Genomic DNA, 18,581 nt, shown 5'->3' with positions numbered 1-18,581 from the left:
ACGATGTTTGGCACATATCAAGATTTGGCCTGGCCTTTTTCTTTCAATTTGACTAAGAATATAAAAGAGTTAACATGTCAATTGAGTCTATTCAAGTTTTTCCCAGGTACTCCAGCTTTTTCCCACAGTCCAAATACATACAAAATGGGGGTTTGGTTAAATTTGGCTAAATTATATATATTTATATATATATACATATATATATATATATATATGTGAATAAATATGACATATATGTGATATATATATATGTTTAAATGTGACAGTGAATAGTTATTTGTCTCTGTGTGTTGAAACTGTGATGCATGAGACAGGCTTTACCTTCACCCTTGACCCTCATAAGAGAAATGGTAGCTATAGATAATGAATATGTTAAAAAAGCTAAAGTATCATGGCAGTGTCTTGTCTTTGTCCCCCTCAGTCTAGCAGAGCCCATGTCCACTTTTTCAACATTTGTTCCAGCTGAATGCCACAGTGCCCTCACAAAGCATCAAACAGACACCCTTTAATCTAAATCTAATGTAATCTACTGTATATGCAGTCGAATCATGACCTGAGCTGTTGCTACAGCGCTGTGTGAAAATGCTGTGATACTTTTGGATTGTGATTCTGTCTCGTCTCAGCCCTCCCCCCCACTCTCCTCCCTCCACTCTGATATCAAGCCACACTTTAGTAATCCTCCAAATGAAAGGATTTGGAGAGAGAGCATCATCTCCCCACTGAACATTGGAATGAAAGAGAACGCAGCTTCTCAGATGAGAGAGAAGAGAGAACCCCATGATATGAGAAAGAGAGAGACATACTGTACACAAGATGAGAAAGAGCGAAATGGTGAGAGAAAGAACTGAGACAAAGACAAGGAAACAGAGAGAGAGAGAGGGTAAGAAAGGAGGAAACAGTTTGTACGGTAACAAAGATGCAGATGGCAAGAAAGAGACATTAAGTATTTAAGAAGAGAGGAAACAAAATCATAAATGAGTGTGTGCAATTTACAGATTTCCTGGTCAATTCATTCAAAAGCACAATGGAAAAGGAAAAAAAAAGAAAAGGATGTGACAGCTCATCTATACTGCTGTGGGGGGACTGTGGGGGACAGATCTGAACACTTCCTGATGGAAAGGGAAGCCGCCGAGCCTGAGGCAATATGAGGCTGGACTACACGGGGCCACTCGCTATGTGATCTAGGAGAAAGTCAACAGTTTAGTTTCCCTATCGGCGTATGTCAGGACCTTGGGTCAACAGGAACACAGGGAGTGTAAGAGAACCACAGAGGCCTAATAACCCCTGTGTGTGTGTGTGTGTGTGGTATGTGCATGTGTATATAAAGGTTTTAGGCTGTAAATCCGACATACTAATAGCCTCTATGTGGACAAGTGTATGTGTGGTTAACGGGTGTAAGACACGTAAAAGACGCTGGACCAATACCCTGTGTGTGTGTGTGTGTGTGAGAGAGTGAGAGAGCGAGCAGAGGAGGCAGCAAAATCTCGTCCTCATATATAAACAAATCACATGCATTCCAAAAACAAGACAAATGCAACTTATCTTAAACACAAACAGACATCCAATATAAACACTATTTACCTGGCTCTCCTTTATCATAGTACTGATAGGTGCCAATATCTGTATCTGTGGGGTGAGAGGGAGAGAGAGAGAGAGAGAGAGAGAGGAGAGAGAGATGAACATCTTGCTGTCAGGGAAAAGCAGAAGAAAGATCGGCAATTTTGCACCATGGGATAAACAATCAGTATCAGGCAGTGGCCTGTCCCGTCTGCCAGCACCACAGTTTAGATAAGACTCTGTGAGGGAGGGAGAGTGGGCTTCGGGGTCCGAGTCAAAACGGAGGGAGGGGGGGTAGGGTGGGGGTTTTAATAAAGACAGGAGTGTGCCTAAACCCATGCCACCTGAGGGACAGACTGATTAACACACATGCAGCGTATACATTTAAAAGTAGACACACAGACTCAGCAGACAGCTACAGAGAAAATACATACAGCATGTCCAACATACACATCGACACACATACACATACACATACACATACACATACACAGGCATAAATACCAACAGATATAGACTCACACACACACACACACACACACATAAATTGCTGAGCTGAGCCTTTTATTTGTCAGTGTTATTCCTGCAGGCCCAAAACCATAAGCACCCAGACTCAGATTCGCACAACACATCGTTTCTTTATCGCTCGGCTACTGTCGCTGCCTCTGCTGCTGCTGCTGCTGCTCCTGAGGCCAGGTCGCACTAATACAACCAAGACACACACACACACTATACCTGGATACAGATGCACTCACGGCACTCTAAGTTACTGGAGTTTGCTAATGGAAATCAACAAGAACAATATGTAAACAATTGTTTGTACTGCCACAGTATATACTGTACACACACACACACACACATCAATGGATGAATGTCACCTTAATCATTTCTTATACACACAACATGTAACAAGATAATGAAAATGTTTCCTAAATAACTTGGATAGCCATCCAATCATCCTCCTAATTGCACTATCATGGAATCCATCCATCCATATTCTACCGCTTCATCCTCCACATGAGGGTCGTGGGGGGAGCTGTGCCAATCCCAGCTGACGTAGGGTGAAAGGTGGGGGTACACCCTGGACAGGTCGCCAGTGCATCACAGGGACACACATTTCCAATTCACCTAATCCCCAAATCTGCACGTCTTTGGACCCCGACACACACACACACACACACACGGGGAGAACATGCAAACTCCATAAAGAAAGGCCAGGGAATCTTTCATGGTCTCCCAAATAGTCCGTCAACAACAGTCTCCCAAATAGTCAGCAGATTATCCTACTACTGTCCACTTCTTTGGCCAATTTACAGACAGTAATGTTACCTTAATTCCTGTGATAAGCCCCATCACAAGGAGTCATTAAGAGATGCTGGTGAGTCAACATTGTAGGAAACTGTATATATCCAGTTAAAATATCAGTACTAGTTCACAATGGTGTATCAATAATTGGTGTACATGTTATTCTCATTTGGCCTCTGGCATCAACAAGACATTTTTGCCCAAATAACTGCCACTCACTGGATTGTGTAAATCAGCAGCTTCTGACACATTCAAGCCAACCCGTCTGACACTAACCACATCTATAGTCACTGCAGTCGCCTTTCTCACCCATTCTGATGCTTGGTTTGACCTTCATCAGGTCGTCTTGACCATGTCTACATGGCTAATACATTAGACGTTTGCGTTTAGAAGCAGCGCTTTCACCTTCTTCAAAGCACATCAACCTATGGAGCTGCTCAGTGGTCAAAGGTGGAAGGCTGAAGCTGTGCACATGTGACTGAAACAAGTAGAACTTGCACATAAAACACAGGGGAAAAGACTTTGTCCTTTGTGAGTCTTTGAGTTTTTCTGTGAGTTTCTGTTTTTTTGGGTAAAATGTATATGATGTCAGGAAGGTGTTGATAGGGAGCGTCACACTTCAGCGACCAGGTCTCTTCCTTCAGATGCATCCATCCACATTTTCGAAAGATAGCGGAAGACACAAACATCAGGGTAAAAAAAAAAAAAGAAAGAAGACAAATAGGCATATGTCACCATCTCCTAGGATATACAGCATGTCATACCTTTGTGTACACAAATAACACACACACACACACACTGTATACTCATCACATAACAGTCAACCTCCGAGAGACACTATCTTTGTCTGAAGCTTAGCCGACTGTGAAAGACAAGACAGCATGGAAGGGAGGAGAAAACAAGAAAATGTAGTAAAAGAAAAAATTTCTGTGAGACAGAGGAGATGGACTGATAGTTGGAAAGTGAGAAAATGTACACAAGTGGAGGAAAAGTCAAAACTTCAGTGTCAGTGCGTACATGATGGTCATGTACTGTACTTTGTAAAGTACTTTACATTCGTATCCATCCATCACATTCATTCTGCAGCAGGACTAACTCACAGCCAGAGTCATAGAGAACGATCTTTTGACATGAAAAACAAGAGGCACTGCAACATTTGCTCTCGTCTCCACAGATTCCTGAACTTAACATCACAGAGTTAGTCTGTCTATAGTGTATTTAGGCCAAATTAATAGTTTTAGCCAGCACCATCAGTTTATTTTAAAACAAAAATTAAAAGCATTGGCTTCACTTTCCTGGACACACAGTGTTGCCTTATTTGTTGTGAATGTATCTCCTGAGGGGGCCACACGGTTGGTGTAGTGGTTAACACTCTTGCCTTTGCAGCAAGACGACCCAGGTTCTCAACCTGGTCGGACCTTTCTGCATGGAGTTTGCATGGGGGGTTTTCTCTGGTTTCCTCCCACAGTCCAAAAACATGCAGATTTGGGGATTAGGTAAATTGGACACTCTAAATAGGTGTGAGTCCAAGAGAAAATGGTTGTTCTATGTGGAGGATAAAAGTGGTAGAAGATGAGTGGGAGTATCTCTTGATTCAGCAACAGTTTTGATGTAAGACTACTAGTTAAACACATTAAACACATCTGGGAGAGAGGAGCTGGAAAGGAATAAGTTAAGCAGAATTCTCTAACCTTCTCCTCCTCATTTCTGCTTTTAGAATACATGGCAACATTTGTTACTAGTAGAATTGTATACAATACAATAGCTGTAAAACTTCATCGGAGAGGCATTCTAAAATAAAAAAAGCTACAGAACTGACCAAAAGTTGATTTATTCCTTGTCAACAAATGTGGAATGATGAAAATCAATTAGCTACCATGGGCCACACAAAGTGCACAGATGATTCACAGGTTTCCTGACTTCATTGTGGTAAATGACAAACGACAATTCAATCAATGTACAAACCCAGTTCCATGTGATAAAAAAAAACCGATAAAGAATGTCATGTGTACTGCAACAAACACCACTGAAGTGAGCAAAGAGAAAGTGAGGAGAAGGAGAGAATTGGTGTTGACTGAGAGTCAGACTGTGAAGTAGATAGAACAGGGTGAGGAGGTGTGAAAAACAAAGTGAGCGATGACAGACGGAGCCAGAGCAAGACAGAGTGAGAGGGAAAAACAGAAGAGAGAGGGCCAGGGAACTATTGAGAGAGAGAGAGAGAGAGAGATTGAACATGACGATAAGGGCTACCTTTAACTTGGAGTGAGCTCTTGGTGGACCACAAGTGCAGCTCAGCCAGGCAGAACGCCATCTGATGGAGGAGTGTAACCCGAGTCTGCAGAGTCTGAGCAGGTGAGAGAAAGACCAAATGAAAGGAGACAGAGTCAGGGCGGACCAAACACAATTACAGATGTGTATCTTGGCCAGATGACATGATAGACTGACATAAATGGGCCTAAGGGTCAAACAAAGCATGCAAACTTGAGTGATGGCCAGTTACTACCTGACTAAGCAGGGAGTGGCAAAAATGATCACATGCCACAGGTTCAAAATGCAGCACAGATAGAAAGGGCACAACAAGGCAACAAGTGCCCATCTAATAATATGCAGGTCAGATTATCTTCTGAAGTTCTGAGGGGAAATAAGTATTTTTTTACAATTAAGATACAAACTTCAGTTTCCCTTCAGTGAAGTGGCTAAAAGCTGTTGTGTTGTCAGTGGCAGCCATGTTTTCAGAGAAATGTCTGCCTGTCTTGGGGCCATTGGTGTGCAGTGTTTAACTTCAAAACCTAAAGGAGTTTTCTTTTTTAACTAAGGAAAGGAAAGGATCTTTATTGTCATTATACAACCGATTGCACAACGAAATAGCGACGTCAGGCGGAGGGTTGATCAGAGCCGCTGCGACTGAGCACGCTCACGCTTGTTGTTACTAAGAAATCGCTTCAGCTTCGGAAAAATGAAATGACACATTAAACTTAAAAAAAAAAATAATAATCTAAACCAAGACAATTCATTACAAGGACTGCTTTTCCCTCAGCCCTCCTTCACCAACCGATGCAAGAGCTTTGTCTCAATGATGGAAGCTCAGAGTAGATTTCAGCGTGAATTAAGACCAGTTTGACCTACTTTTTGGTCCACAGTTTCACAGTGCAACACAGATGCATCGAGGAAAAACAGCCGTATCTCACTCTCACTGTAAAAACCTGTACTGTCCCTTTAAGTGAAATTTCCCATAGTCATTTTGACCGCAGTTGTATTAGTAGTACAAGGAGAAGTAATAGCAATATTGGGTGTACGACAATTGCACTGCAACATAATACTCTTTTGTAGTACCACTTTCTCAACCAGTTATACCTGTATTATTACAGAAGTGAGAACTTGGCCATGTGTGAATGCATTAATGCTTTAAAACGAAAAAACACAAACAAAACAGAAGACAGACAAGACACGTGACCTGCAGCTGACACCGAGGCGAGGTCACGGGCGCTGATGCTTTGCTCACGCAGTCATAGGTGAGCAGTGACGGACACACACTCAGGAGCTGACAGCTCAGACAAAGCAGGCAGCATTCCTCACATCAACTAATGAACACAGAGCAGAGCTATGAGAAGCACTGGCTGCACCTCCTCTTTTATTACAGAGCCTTTTCTCCAGTTAGTTAACTTCAGTTCCTGAAGGGCCAGTGTATGTGTGAGGACAGAGGGAGGGTCACAGACCCCCACTCACCAAAGGACCACATGAAGGAGTTCATAGAACCATGAAACAACAGGCTGTGAAGAGACCTTTGTCGACTCAAGCAGAAAGGACAGCATCATTTCCATTTTAGCTGTTTTTGAACCTCAAGTGTTGCCAGTTTTGCAAGGTTTGGCCACAACCATCTCCAGGCACGTTTCCACCACGTCCAGGAACCTCCAAGTTCATGGACGTACTTTCAGATATTTCAGGAACCATCAGCACCATGTTTCTAAATAGTTTGAACCAATAGCTGCATTTTATCTCACTCGCCATTTCCTGAGTCCTGAACAGCAAAACAGAACCATTTCACGTTCGCTGGCTGTGCTTAGGTGTTTTATTTTAGCTGCTCAGTCTCCACAACAAGCTCATGAAATCTCTACATGTTCACTGTTGCTGTGTGTCGTCATTCCCTATTTCCTGACATTTCATTTTTCCCGAGATGTTTCGTAATGATCCGTTCGGTTTCGGGACACCTCACAGGATCTCTGTTAGCTCCACAACGTCCATCACTCCTCAGGAACGTGATTACAGAACAACTGAGCGTGAGAGACACAGTCGTTTCCTCACAGACTTGCATACACGCAGACGTCTTCCTGCCACCGATGGCTTGACCCCCTCTAGGTCATTTAAGAGTATACACGTTTCAGGCACTTCCATGTTGGCTTAAATTTGTGGACCCAGAAATGACATCCACAGAGTCCACAGATGCACTCTTATCAACATAGAGTAGCATGTGTAGGAGAAAGTGCTCCACACTGTCCAGCTTGTAATCTCTGTACACTGTAGCACAGCTGTTGCAGTACTGCTGTGTTGGCCACATCTGTACAGGAAGTGCTCGCCGTCGCTCCGTCCACTGCCTCTCCCGTATTCTCTCGTTAACGCTGAGAGAGGACTCTCTCTTATCTTTCTCTTTCTGCTCCTCATGGTGTGAGAGGAAAAAAAAAAAATCTAATTTTGCCACTCAACCCCCAAAACTAAAAGTCCCAACAAAAATACACATAGATAAGTGTGGGCGCCATGGAAACGCTGGGGCTAGCGTGGCATGGCAGCGGCGGCGTAACAAGTTTACTGACATAAGAGGATTCTTTCATCCTTTCCTAACCAGGTTTTTTTTTTTCTAAAAAGGGAGTCAGCTCTTTTGGAGGGAAAACCTCATTTCAGCAAGCTTTCATTTACTTATTGCCGCTCTGGCGAACCTAAAACATCATGAGACCTTATTCTGTGGCGCCTTGGGGTTCACGGGGGGAATTTGGGAGCAGATTAGAAGAAACAAGAGGTCTGACACAGATACAGAACACATGAAAGTCACTGGATGAGTGTGCACTTATCAGCGTTTAATCTGATTATTTTAGGTTAACTGCACTTTGCATAAAATTAGACCCTAAACATAACCCGTTCCTCAGGAATAAGGTTATTAAGACTTTTGGAAGGTCAGCGTTTATGCCAAACAAGGTCCTAAAGAGGTCACAAATACAAGTATGCACACACACACACAGAGGACAGGTCCTGGACAGCTGCCACACTCATTCTGATTTCTGGCTGAGGTTGCCGTGGGTTACCTGTCCCCCTGCAGAGCTTTGGGGCTGTGTACAGACATTGTGCAGAAGGCTTTGGTGTGGGGCGGCGGTGGTGGTGGTAGTCTAGGTTATTGTTGTCTTTAAAGAGGCTGCTTTAACATCAAAGGAGAGGAGGGAAAACATGCGACTCCTCTTTCAAAGACAGTCCACAGGAACTACGACCTTGTCTGCTCTCTGCATCTCCTTCTCTGCTCTTCTTTCACTGTCCCCTCTGGGGGTTACCATGAGTATGTGTTTGTGCGTGCGTGCATGCGTGTGTGTGTGTGTGTGTGTGTGCAGAAAGGAACGGCAGCGACAGAGAGCGCCTCTATATGAGTGTGATTGGATCCGTGTGTGTATCTGTGTGCTGGACAAAGAAAGAGAAAGTCAGCGATCGAACGGAGTAAATATTTATTTAAGCCTTGTTCTGTTCGAGAAAAGAGCGAAAACAATGGAGGCCTTTCTTAGATACGTGGACTGCAGTCAACTTTTCCTACGCTCTCAACAGAAGTCAAACATAAACACATGTAGTTAAGCTGGCAGAATATAACATGAGCTATTGTTCTCCGATGTGCTCTGTGTATACATGGAGAGAACATGTCCGGCTACAGTGGAGATCCAGGTGGATGTACAGAACAATCATTGTACTCTGAATGTTGGCCTTTCTAAAATGCTGGCCCTCTACATCCTGTCACTGATGCACCATATTCTATACACAGTATAGTAGAAGCACAGCATCTTTAAAAAGATCCATCTATAAAAACACAAATTTTCGATGCTCCATAATAAGGTAAGAGCAGCATTTATCAGGACTGGACTGAAACTGCTCAAAGTCACTGGATTGTAGTCAAATCTGACACAATCCTTAGGCTCTAAATATCATGTGTATGCTTCAAGAGCAGCGTCATGTGACCAGAATGTGTCCGAGGGCTGCACATGTCTGCAGTCGTCATGTCAGTGGCGTGTAACATTAACGAGGCTTTACAAGCCAAAAATGATTATACTACCCATAGGTATGTTTTTATAAAGTGTGTAATTACTTTAAAATAAAAATCGCTTGGGTTTCCTGGCCTCAGGATACAGCAGCCCAGAAAACAGAAAAGCTGAAGATTACTATGCGAACTGATCCTTGAAGGACACCATAGTTACTGTCGTCTCGAAATTAGATGTCACCAACAGTTGTTTACTAGGCATTTAAGCTAAAAGGAAAAACCACAGAACAATCTAAGTGTCTAGAGTTTTATATATACAGTACATATATATATAGTGTCAACATATATATATATATATATAGTGTCAATATATATATATATATACATATATATATATATATATATTGATCTCTCAAAAAGAGTTTATTTATTGGAAGCCTGAGAGTCTTTGATTTCATCTGGTCCCAAAAAGCGATTGTCAAAACCTAGACAGGTTTTAGGAGATATGACGACATGATGATGGAAAGAATGGAGAAAACAGAGATAGTAATAGAGTTGGTGGATTTAAGACATCTGAAATCTCTCATTGATTTTGCCCACTGAACACTCACCTTGGCCAAGGTGAGAGGAGAGTGTGTGAGGTGTGTGAGGTGGCAGCAGTTGTGCTGGCTTTCTAAAGAATAGAGGCATACAGGTGGAATGAACTGATGACATGTAGTACTCTCTTAAAAGTCTCTTATTGTCCCCCCAAATTTAATTAGTAAAAGAAGAAAATAATCGCATTGAATTAGGTTGATGATGTGTAAAAAATGCATGGATTTGAAATGATGACACGATTTTGTTAAGGGTTATACGACTAAGGTGCACAGAGACACTGAGGCTGTCTTGTGTTTTCTGTCAAACGTTTCTATTGCAATTATAGTACGATTGAGATGTAAGTGAGATAGTGAAATTTTACATGCGGTGACAGTGTGAGGTAGGAGTGCAAACCGCCACGATACGATATTATCGCGATATATAACTCACGATACAATATTGCAAAAAATACTGAGCTATAAAATAGGGAGATCACACATTGCGATATACGCACACGACAGCTCTAGTGAGAGTGAGCACTTGGCGCCATCTAGTGGACTGAGACGTCTATTGGTTGTTTTTCTAATCCACAGAAATATGACATCGATACTTAACGCTGTTATATAATGTATATCTGTGATGTATAGGACAGAAGCAGCATCACACCAGCTGAGTCAAACTCTTCACTGAGGAAAAACACTGGGATACTCACAGAAGTTGTTGTTGTTTATGTCGTAACCACTGGGAGTTAAAAAGTGTTCAAATTTGGGGGGCGGTGACCCGTGGGGTCGATGAGGGCCGTGGATGAGATCTGGAGCTGCACTGCAACAGACGAGAGACACATGCATGACATGAAGGCAATGAGGGCAGACATTTTCATTGACATGTAAAAGAATCTTTTCTCACATGTATGCGCTCCCTCACACACACACACACACACACACACACACGCCAGAGGCAGGGTTGTCAGTCGGCACAGTGGTCCATCACTGTGAGAAGAGTGATGTGGTAAATTACAGGGTTAAAGAGCTGCCATAGGGTGACTGACACAAGGCCATCACAGTCTTGCACCATTCCTCCACCCCCAACTCACTCACTCGCACACAGACACACACACACACACACACTTTCATTATACATCACAGACATTGCCATTCCCTCCTCACCTGCCTGGCTCTGCATAAGTTTGTCAGTTTTTCATTCCCCCTCTTTTTTTTGCGCCTCCTCTACCTTCACTTATCTCCCTTCTGCCTTCTTGTCCCTTTTCCTTTTTTTTAATCTTTCTTGTCTCCCCTGTTTTTTCTAAGGTACCTGCTATTAGAAATGCATTAAGCTTTCTGACCCTGTCTGCAAGTGTCTGCACTCTCACTTTTCTCACTTTCTCACATTTTTTTTTTTTTTTTTTAACTCTCCTCGTTCTTTGTCTCCTCTCAGTCAAAGGACAGTGTTTCAGTGCGCCGGAATTTCCTCTTTCTCTCTTGCACCTTTTACTTGACTCTTCATTGTCTCATATTCTGGATGAGAGTGTTTCAAATTCTCTGACATCTTCTCCACCACCTTTATCTCTCGCAGACTCTCTCTCTCTCTCTCTCGCAGCAACTGCCTGGTCTTGTTTTGGCTCTCGGAGAGAAACTTGGCAAAAATGAAGAACATACAAAGAGAGACCAGAAAGTACATCCACTCAGAGCGATAGGAACGGTAACCGTATATAATTGTGAGCGTATGAGTGGAGATTTTCCAATCTGAGGTGCTTCGGAGTTCCTGCCAAGTCTCAATCACAGACTACAGGGGCACATACTGTATGCTGATGCATTGCCCAATGCCACATACACTGCTATCTCTCGAATGTCTGATATGTGAACTCAAACGGCAAACTAGCACATACGTATGCACGGAAACGCGTGCAGAGTCCACTGCACACTCTCCTTCCTATCTTTTGACCTTGTGATACCTGAGGAAATGTACACATGCGCACATTTACATACATATGAAACCACACAGTCACGCTTATCTGCAGTATATCCTTGAGGGAGAAGACCTCAGGCTTCTAGTGGCATATCAGAGAAAAGAAAGGTGGACAAAATCTGAAAACACGGGATATGCCTCTGACAATAGAGCGAGATTATGGGGAGTGGGGAAATGGGGTAAAACAAAGAATCCAGGCCGGGAAAGGCGTCTAATGTAACAGAGGAAAACACCATGGGAGGCCTGTGAACACTGAGAGAGCAGATAAAGAAGTGTCAGTGTGTAGTTGTATTTGTTAACGCTTTAGGAGCTTTTCTGGCATAAACACTGACCTTTATCAGGACCAGAGGTGCTCACGGAGACCAAAACCTGGTCCTAATGAGGCTGATTAACTGATTAAGTTCCTCAATCCTCAAGGCAACAACGCTGACAGCAGATCCAATTTATTAACTCTTGACTTGTGGCTGAAAAACGTGTTTGGCAATAGAAGAGTGACCTTGATATGCGACCTTGGAAATCTAAGTCGTAGTTCCTCTTTGAGTCACAGCAAATTTGAAGAAAGTCGCTTGAGGCGATCATGACTCAGAATGACGACGCCATGACTGATGACTAGAAGACTCCAGTCACAGCTATTGTTGTCAGCAATGGAAAACAAAGAAGAAAAAAAAATCTTATTTTAGAGACAGGGTTACTGGATAAACACTAGTAACACAAGTATGACCTGGCCTTAATGAACTGTGAATTTCTCTGTGAGATGAATAAAGTATCTATCTATCTATCTATCTATCTATCTATCTATCTAATGCAACATTAGAAAGGCAAAGATATGATTTGTTTAAAACGTGTGACATTTTATGAACTGTTATACAGTACAATCGAAAACAGCACCATTACATTGCAGCCTTTCCAATTTGCAAATTTTTTGCACCATTGTTTCAAATTGCAACATTAAACTGAGAGCAATTCATTATTCAGCCCTCGTGGTCATTAATAGAACCTCAACAAACGTGTCATAATCCCTGTTCCCTCCCTCAGTACAGTGTTCAACTGAGAAGACAGACAGGAGGAAGACTCGTTTCTTCAGAGGGAATGTGTCATGAGGTCAAGCAGCAAACTACACACACACACACACACACACAGAGAAACAAAACCATGGGTAAGTACAGTGCAACTTCTCATCTGTCTCATCACAAGACAGAAGGACAGTGGAGGGTGGGCAAAGTGGCGCCAGGCAGCAGGTCAAACCGCTCTCTCTCTCACACACACACACACACACACACACTTTACAGAGTCCCACGGGAGCCCATTGAGCCGTCAGTGGCGGAAGAATAAAGGGTGACAGACAGGCAGAACAAAATGAGGTAAAGGTAATACTACAGTATTCAAGAGAGGTGACAGGTAGAGTCACTTTGCATGCATGTGCATATGTGTGTGTTTTGCAGGACCTGTCAATCAGCAGGAAAATGAAGCTGCAGTGACATGGCCGTGGGGCATGTCTCATTGTCAATTGATGCAGGCTTGACTGTGTTTTGTGTGTGCGTGTGCGTGTGCGTGTGTGTGTGTGTGTGTGTGTGTACAGGTAAGAGAGTTGAAAAGTTCAGGTTTCCCTGAGAGTTTTTTTGCTCAGTAATGAAACCTGTCACAGGAAATGGAACTAAAAACATTTACAGTACAAGTAATTAGAGAAGGAAACACTGGTGGTGAAGACCATGACATTTGCTACACTGCGATTTCCCTTCACTTTTAAGACGAGCAACTCTGTCGGGCGGCACCTACTTTTAATTAATTAACAGATCTAGTGTTTATCTAACTAACTAACTAACTCATCGGGAAATCCCTTGTTTATTAATTCCTTGTTTTATGTGATGCCCAATTCTAAACACTATAGTTTACTACAACTTAGATTTGCTTTGCTAATTATAATTCCACTGATACATGAATCAACTAATTGTTCTAGTGCAACACTTGTTTTTGTAAAAATAAAAATCTTTCCATAGGTTTTATTTTTTATTTTTTATTTTCAAGGACATTAAAAATGGCGAGCATCGACTTCTTTCTCATGTTTGTCTCTTGCTCCTAATGAAACTCCCTCACAAGATTGTGAATATGTCAGAACTTGTTGGTCTGTTCGTGAGCAAACATGACAATTATGGGACCACTCTATTTATTGCTGCAATTAGGACACAGATTTATTCATTCAGTGGCCAAATAATCGATAATTCTAAGAGATAAACTTGCAGTGCCAGTGACTCCATGTCCGTGTGCGCAACAGAGTGAAGGAGAGAAAGACGGACACAATGAGACAGAGAGATGAGTGGAGGCTCTTCTAAGCAGATGTGTAAACGTCATTAGAGGAGGTAATGGAGGGAAGAGGGGGAGAAAACCCTCCTCCTCCAGCAGAGGTATTTACCCAGCGCCTGGAGCAGAAACACAAACACCATAATGACTGAGAAAGACGGGCAGGAGAAGACAGAGCAAAAGAGACGTTTGATGGACTCAGGCCTCGACTACACAGAAAATATCTTAGAAAAGAAACAAAATGGGATAATAATCCAATCTAATACATATTAAAACCTACATTTTCACATTCAGACAGGCTCCCACTGAACCAGTGATGGTTGTGTTTCACTCCCATTCAATTAAAGTCTAATCCTGGCAAGTGTTTCACTAAAAGCCTCGTGCATCTGCCCCATAGCAACACCCAAGGGCAGTGAAGGCAACACCTTCAAACCAGCAGCACAACCGCTGACTGACTTCAAAGAGATTCTCGCGGACACAGTACGTCTCTGGTGTCTGTCCCCTGTCACAGCAAAGGTGACACGTGTCACGCCGAATGTGGTTTTGTTTATGTTGTTGGATTTTCGTCTTTAAAAGCTGTTTAGTTCCCTGTTGTCCGTCCCTCACCTCCTGACCGCAAACACGCGCAAATGTACAAATGCACACACAAGAACAAACAATGACATCTGTCAATCACATACATACATATATATATATATATGTATATATATATATATATATATATATATATATATATATATATATATATATATATATATATGTATATATATATATATATATATATATATATATATATGTGTATATATATACACATACAGTATATATATATATGTCTATGTATATATGCGTGTGTGTGTGTGTGTATACACAAAGGCTTACTCATCCTGATGAACAGGCCATTTAAATTCCCTGAGCTGTTGAATTGGTTACACAAACTTCATTTGGCAACACAAATGTATTAAGTTCATTCAAACTAAAACTAAAAAGTTCAGAATGTCACAAAAGTACACTATGTCAGAATTAGTGACATCTTGAGACTGTGGATTGTTATAAACAGAGGACTCCTCACCTCTGCCTTTGCCAAGCACGTCAAACTACGGTGGCCTTTGCATACCAGAAAGCATGTAGTTCATCTTGGATTGTGTGCTTCCTCTTTAAAATTGTTTGTTTGTTTGGGTATATGGTATCACAAGATGGCGCCCTTAGTAAAACAAGGGCCTTATGTAAAAAAAAAGCTTATTCTAACGACCAGGAAATTAATTTAATTTCCCTTTGTTCTTAAGTGATTATTCACTGATGCAAATGGGTAGAGCATTCATTTTCTGTCAATAGTTCCTCCTTAAAAAACAGGAACTTTACTTCTCTGACCCAATAACTGACTGCACCAGATCATCTAACCAAATTTCATGATTGTGCCATTAGTTAAATATAAACAGGCATCATCATTATCATCATAAAACAGATAAAACATGTTTCTATTAGTGCAAAAAAAATGAGTAGTTTTGATGGTTTATGGTTTTATCATTGCATTAGTACAGTCAATATTAAATTGACGTTTTACTGATATATAAATATATTTAATATCGCTAGTGGATTTTGCAGTGGATCAAGCAGATTTGGTTGGGACTCTGTAAAGAAGCCTTGACACACACACACACACACACACAGGCAAGTTAAATCTTTTCACAACTGCCGTACACGACCACATGTGCACTTTTAGGTACACAAAACCAGCACCACACCCGCATGCACCTGTCAAGGGCTCAGGAGGATGAGGTCCTTTAAAGTTGCTCTCAGATCAACAGAGTGAGATGGACCCTGGCAAAACGAAAGGTCAATGAACGTCCCCTAGACTTCTCAGCAGTCTTATTTCCCCGTCACATACTCACACACACGCTGTCCGTCACCTCCCGGATGAGGCCATGACACTTTGGACACCTCTCAACGGGCCAGTGCCTCTCTCCGCCTCTCTCGCTCTCTGACAGCTTGACATGGCACAGAGTGGACGGACATCGATGACATGTGGACCAAGACATTTGCTCTCTTTGCGGTGACCTCAGAGATAGATGTCATACACCCCCCCCTCCTTCCCTGCTGCAGGCTGGAAGTAGAAATAAACCCCTCGCTATCGTCCACTCATAGATCTTTCTTTTACCTGGCAGATGTTATCCCACTTCTTCACTGGTAGATCTTCAAACAAACATACATTTTGACTCACTCGAGCGATTTAAACTAATTCTGCGACAGTATCTTTAGTAATACAATCATTAAAATTAAGACAAACAAAAAATCTGAAAATAATTAGACCAGAAATGGTGTTAAATGATTCTGCATGGAGTTTGCATGTTCTCCCCGTGTGTGTGGCTTTTCTCCAGGTTCTCCAGTTTCCTCCCACAGTCCAAAAACATGCATATTTGGGGATTAGGTAAATCAGACACTCTAAATTGACCATAGGTGTGAATGTGAGAGTGAATGGTTGTTGGTCTCTATATGTTAGTAAGCCTTGAGATAGAGGATCAGGTCCAGATGCCTGGCACCTTGGAATCTATGGAGGGAACTTTGAAAGGCACCTAGTTTGTGTCTGGCTGCTTATATTGAACCACCAGGTCAGGTGATAAGAATATGTGAGTAGTTACACTGAAAGATGGCTATAGATTAGAATTTTAATTCACTTTAGATAAAGCAGTCATTTCCACACCATCTTTGCCAAATTACAGCCAGAAACTGCAGCTATTGATTGTTGTTTAGGGACTACTGTATCTTGTATTTTAATCAACACCTAGAAAGCCAGGTGGTTTTCATTCAGCACCACAATTTTTAATATACCGTATATGAAAGAGTAGGCCAAATGAAAATGGAAACAAACACAATTTTATTTGTTTTTTCCCATTTCAGTGAGTACCACAACTGAAAAGTAATTTCTTCCACTTGAAGCTCCCGTTGTTTTATTATATAGATTTGTAAGATGCTGTTGCAGGATTCAGCTGGACATGTTGACTGTTTTAAGGACTGAAGCAGAGAGACTTGTCAGTCGTCCTCCCCTCCTTGCTGCCAAACGCCATAGCGGTTATTTTAAAAACATAGTGCACACAAGGGAGTTTTCAAAATAAGCAAAAAAAACAACCAAGATAAAGTTTGACCTTTGTGCTTCTACAGTTTTCTAACACATATTGGAAAAGTAGTTCTTGACCGCAAGGAGTCTAGTCATTTTTCGTTGAGCTGCTGCTGAGATTTGAAATCAGCAGAACAGAAGCATGAAATAAGACAACTGTGGGCGCATACAATGTATGCACATGAACACACAAACATCTGGCTGTTTTCCATTTGTCAGAAAGCCCAAAACATCCAGCCGTGCGTGAAAACAGCCCCATCCTGCCCAACACTCTTCTGAGAGTACAATCATTGTGGAGCTGACACACACACACACACACACACACACACGCACAAGTAAAATTCTACAACACTGATTTCTGCAGTTTATTCAGGAACATAGTGCACAGCTCTGCCTGTCCCACTGGGTCAAGTCATGTCTTGTCAGACACTATATCCTCTTTCCATTATGCCTGAACTGGGCCCCATGTTAAACACATTCACCCTGCAGTTATATCAGTCTGACGTAAAGACAACAGGCTCATCTTTCACATCAAACAAGCATCAAGCCCAAGTTCCCTTATGCTTATATAACTCAAACAGAGTTCACTGTTGGAGTTTATTGTAATGGTTTACAGTAGAAAGTTGGAAATAAAAATGCAAAACACAGAGCAGAAATTACAATCCACAGAAAGCCTATTCAACATTCAGTGCAAAAACCTCTTTTGTATTACCACCTCCTCACCACTCATTATTGGATGAAATGCATTAAAGGTATTAGGTTTCATTTATTACTTGTGCACATGTCATAACATACATAAAAATAAGAATCTGTTTCTTCGTTATCTACCCTGCTTATCATTTAAAGGGCGTTAGAGGAGTTGGAGCCAATCACAGCTCACACTGGGAAAGAGGCGGGGTACAAAATGGACAGGTCACCAGTCTGTCACAGGGCTAACATACAGACAAGATTCATGGTTTGTCACATTGACACCTACATTCAGTTTAAGGGAGGAGCCTCTGTGCATCTACACCAATATGTTATAAGTATATGTATGACTTTTGCACCCATGTGCAGGAACTTACTTATCAGTAGTTGCATGTGAAGTGTAAAACAAATTCTTATCCTCTAAGATTGAAAACTTCCAAAACTTAATTAAAAAAATGAATAAACTGATTACAATAGCTTGTTTCATTTCAAAAGAAAATGAAGGCTTCAGTTTAATGATTGCAAGTGAGCCAAGGTTTGTCATACCCTCACGTAACCTTTCTTGGCATTGCTTGTGGTTACATTGTCTGTTTCCAGATATAAAACCTATACAAACAGAACTGTTCTTAGTACACAACAGCAGTTGACCCTCAAACCAGCAGCTCTAAATAGTCGATTTTTAATCCAGAGTTAATTTGAATCAAAAATGGATTTTTAATCAAATCGTGATTCGAGGAATCAGAATCGAATCAAGAGATTCTGAAAGATTCCCACCTCTATGTGAAACTTTCTGTAAATAAGTGTTGTTGGGTTAAGTGAAATTAAGTAATTAATAATACCATATATACCATGTGAGAG

The 18,581-nt window shown here is 41.7% G+C and overlaps 1 protein-coding gene across 1 annotated transcript in view; it reads right to left on the bottom strand.

Annotated features, from left to right (window-relative positions):
* LOC122781922 (WD repeat containing planar cell polarity effector) overlaps window positions 1–18,581 on the bottom strand; it is a 74,861-nt gene that overhangs the window by 47,885 nt on the left and 8,395 nt on the right. The window contains exons 2-4 of the mRNA XM_044046031.1: window positions 10,374–10,483; window positions 5,113–5,206; window positions 1,582–1,626 (exon numbers count right to left, since the gene is read on the bottom strand). Coding sequence (XP_043901966.1) covers window positions 1,582–1,626; window positions 5,113–5,173 — 106 coding nt within the window. The 5' untranslated portion in view covers window positions 5,174–5,206; window positions 10,374–10,483. The remainder of the gene's footprint in view (window positions 1–1,581; window positions 1,627–5,112; window positions 5,207–10,373; window positions 10,484–18,581) is intronic.

This window comes from Solea senegalensis, linkage group LG15 (assembly GCF_019176455.1).
Source record: "Solea senegalensis isolate Sse05_10M linkage group LG15, IFAPA_SoseM_1, whole genome shotgun sequence".
NCBI classification, from domain to species: Eukaryota; Metazoa; Chordata; class Actinopteri; order Pleuronectiformes; family Soleidae; genus Solea; species Solea senegalensis.
Note: the sequence above shows the minus strand (reverse complement) of the source record. Positions and strands in the feature narration are given on the sequence as shown.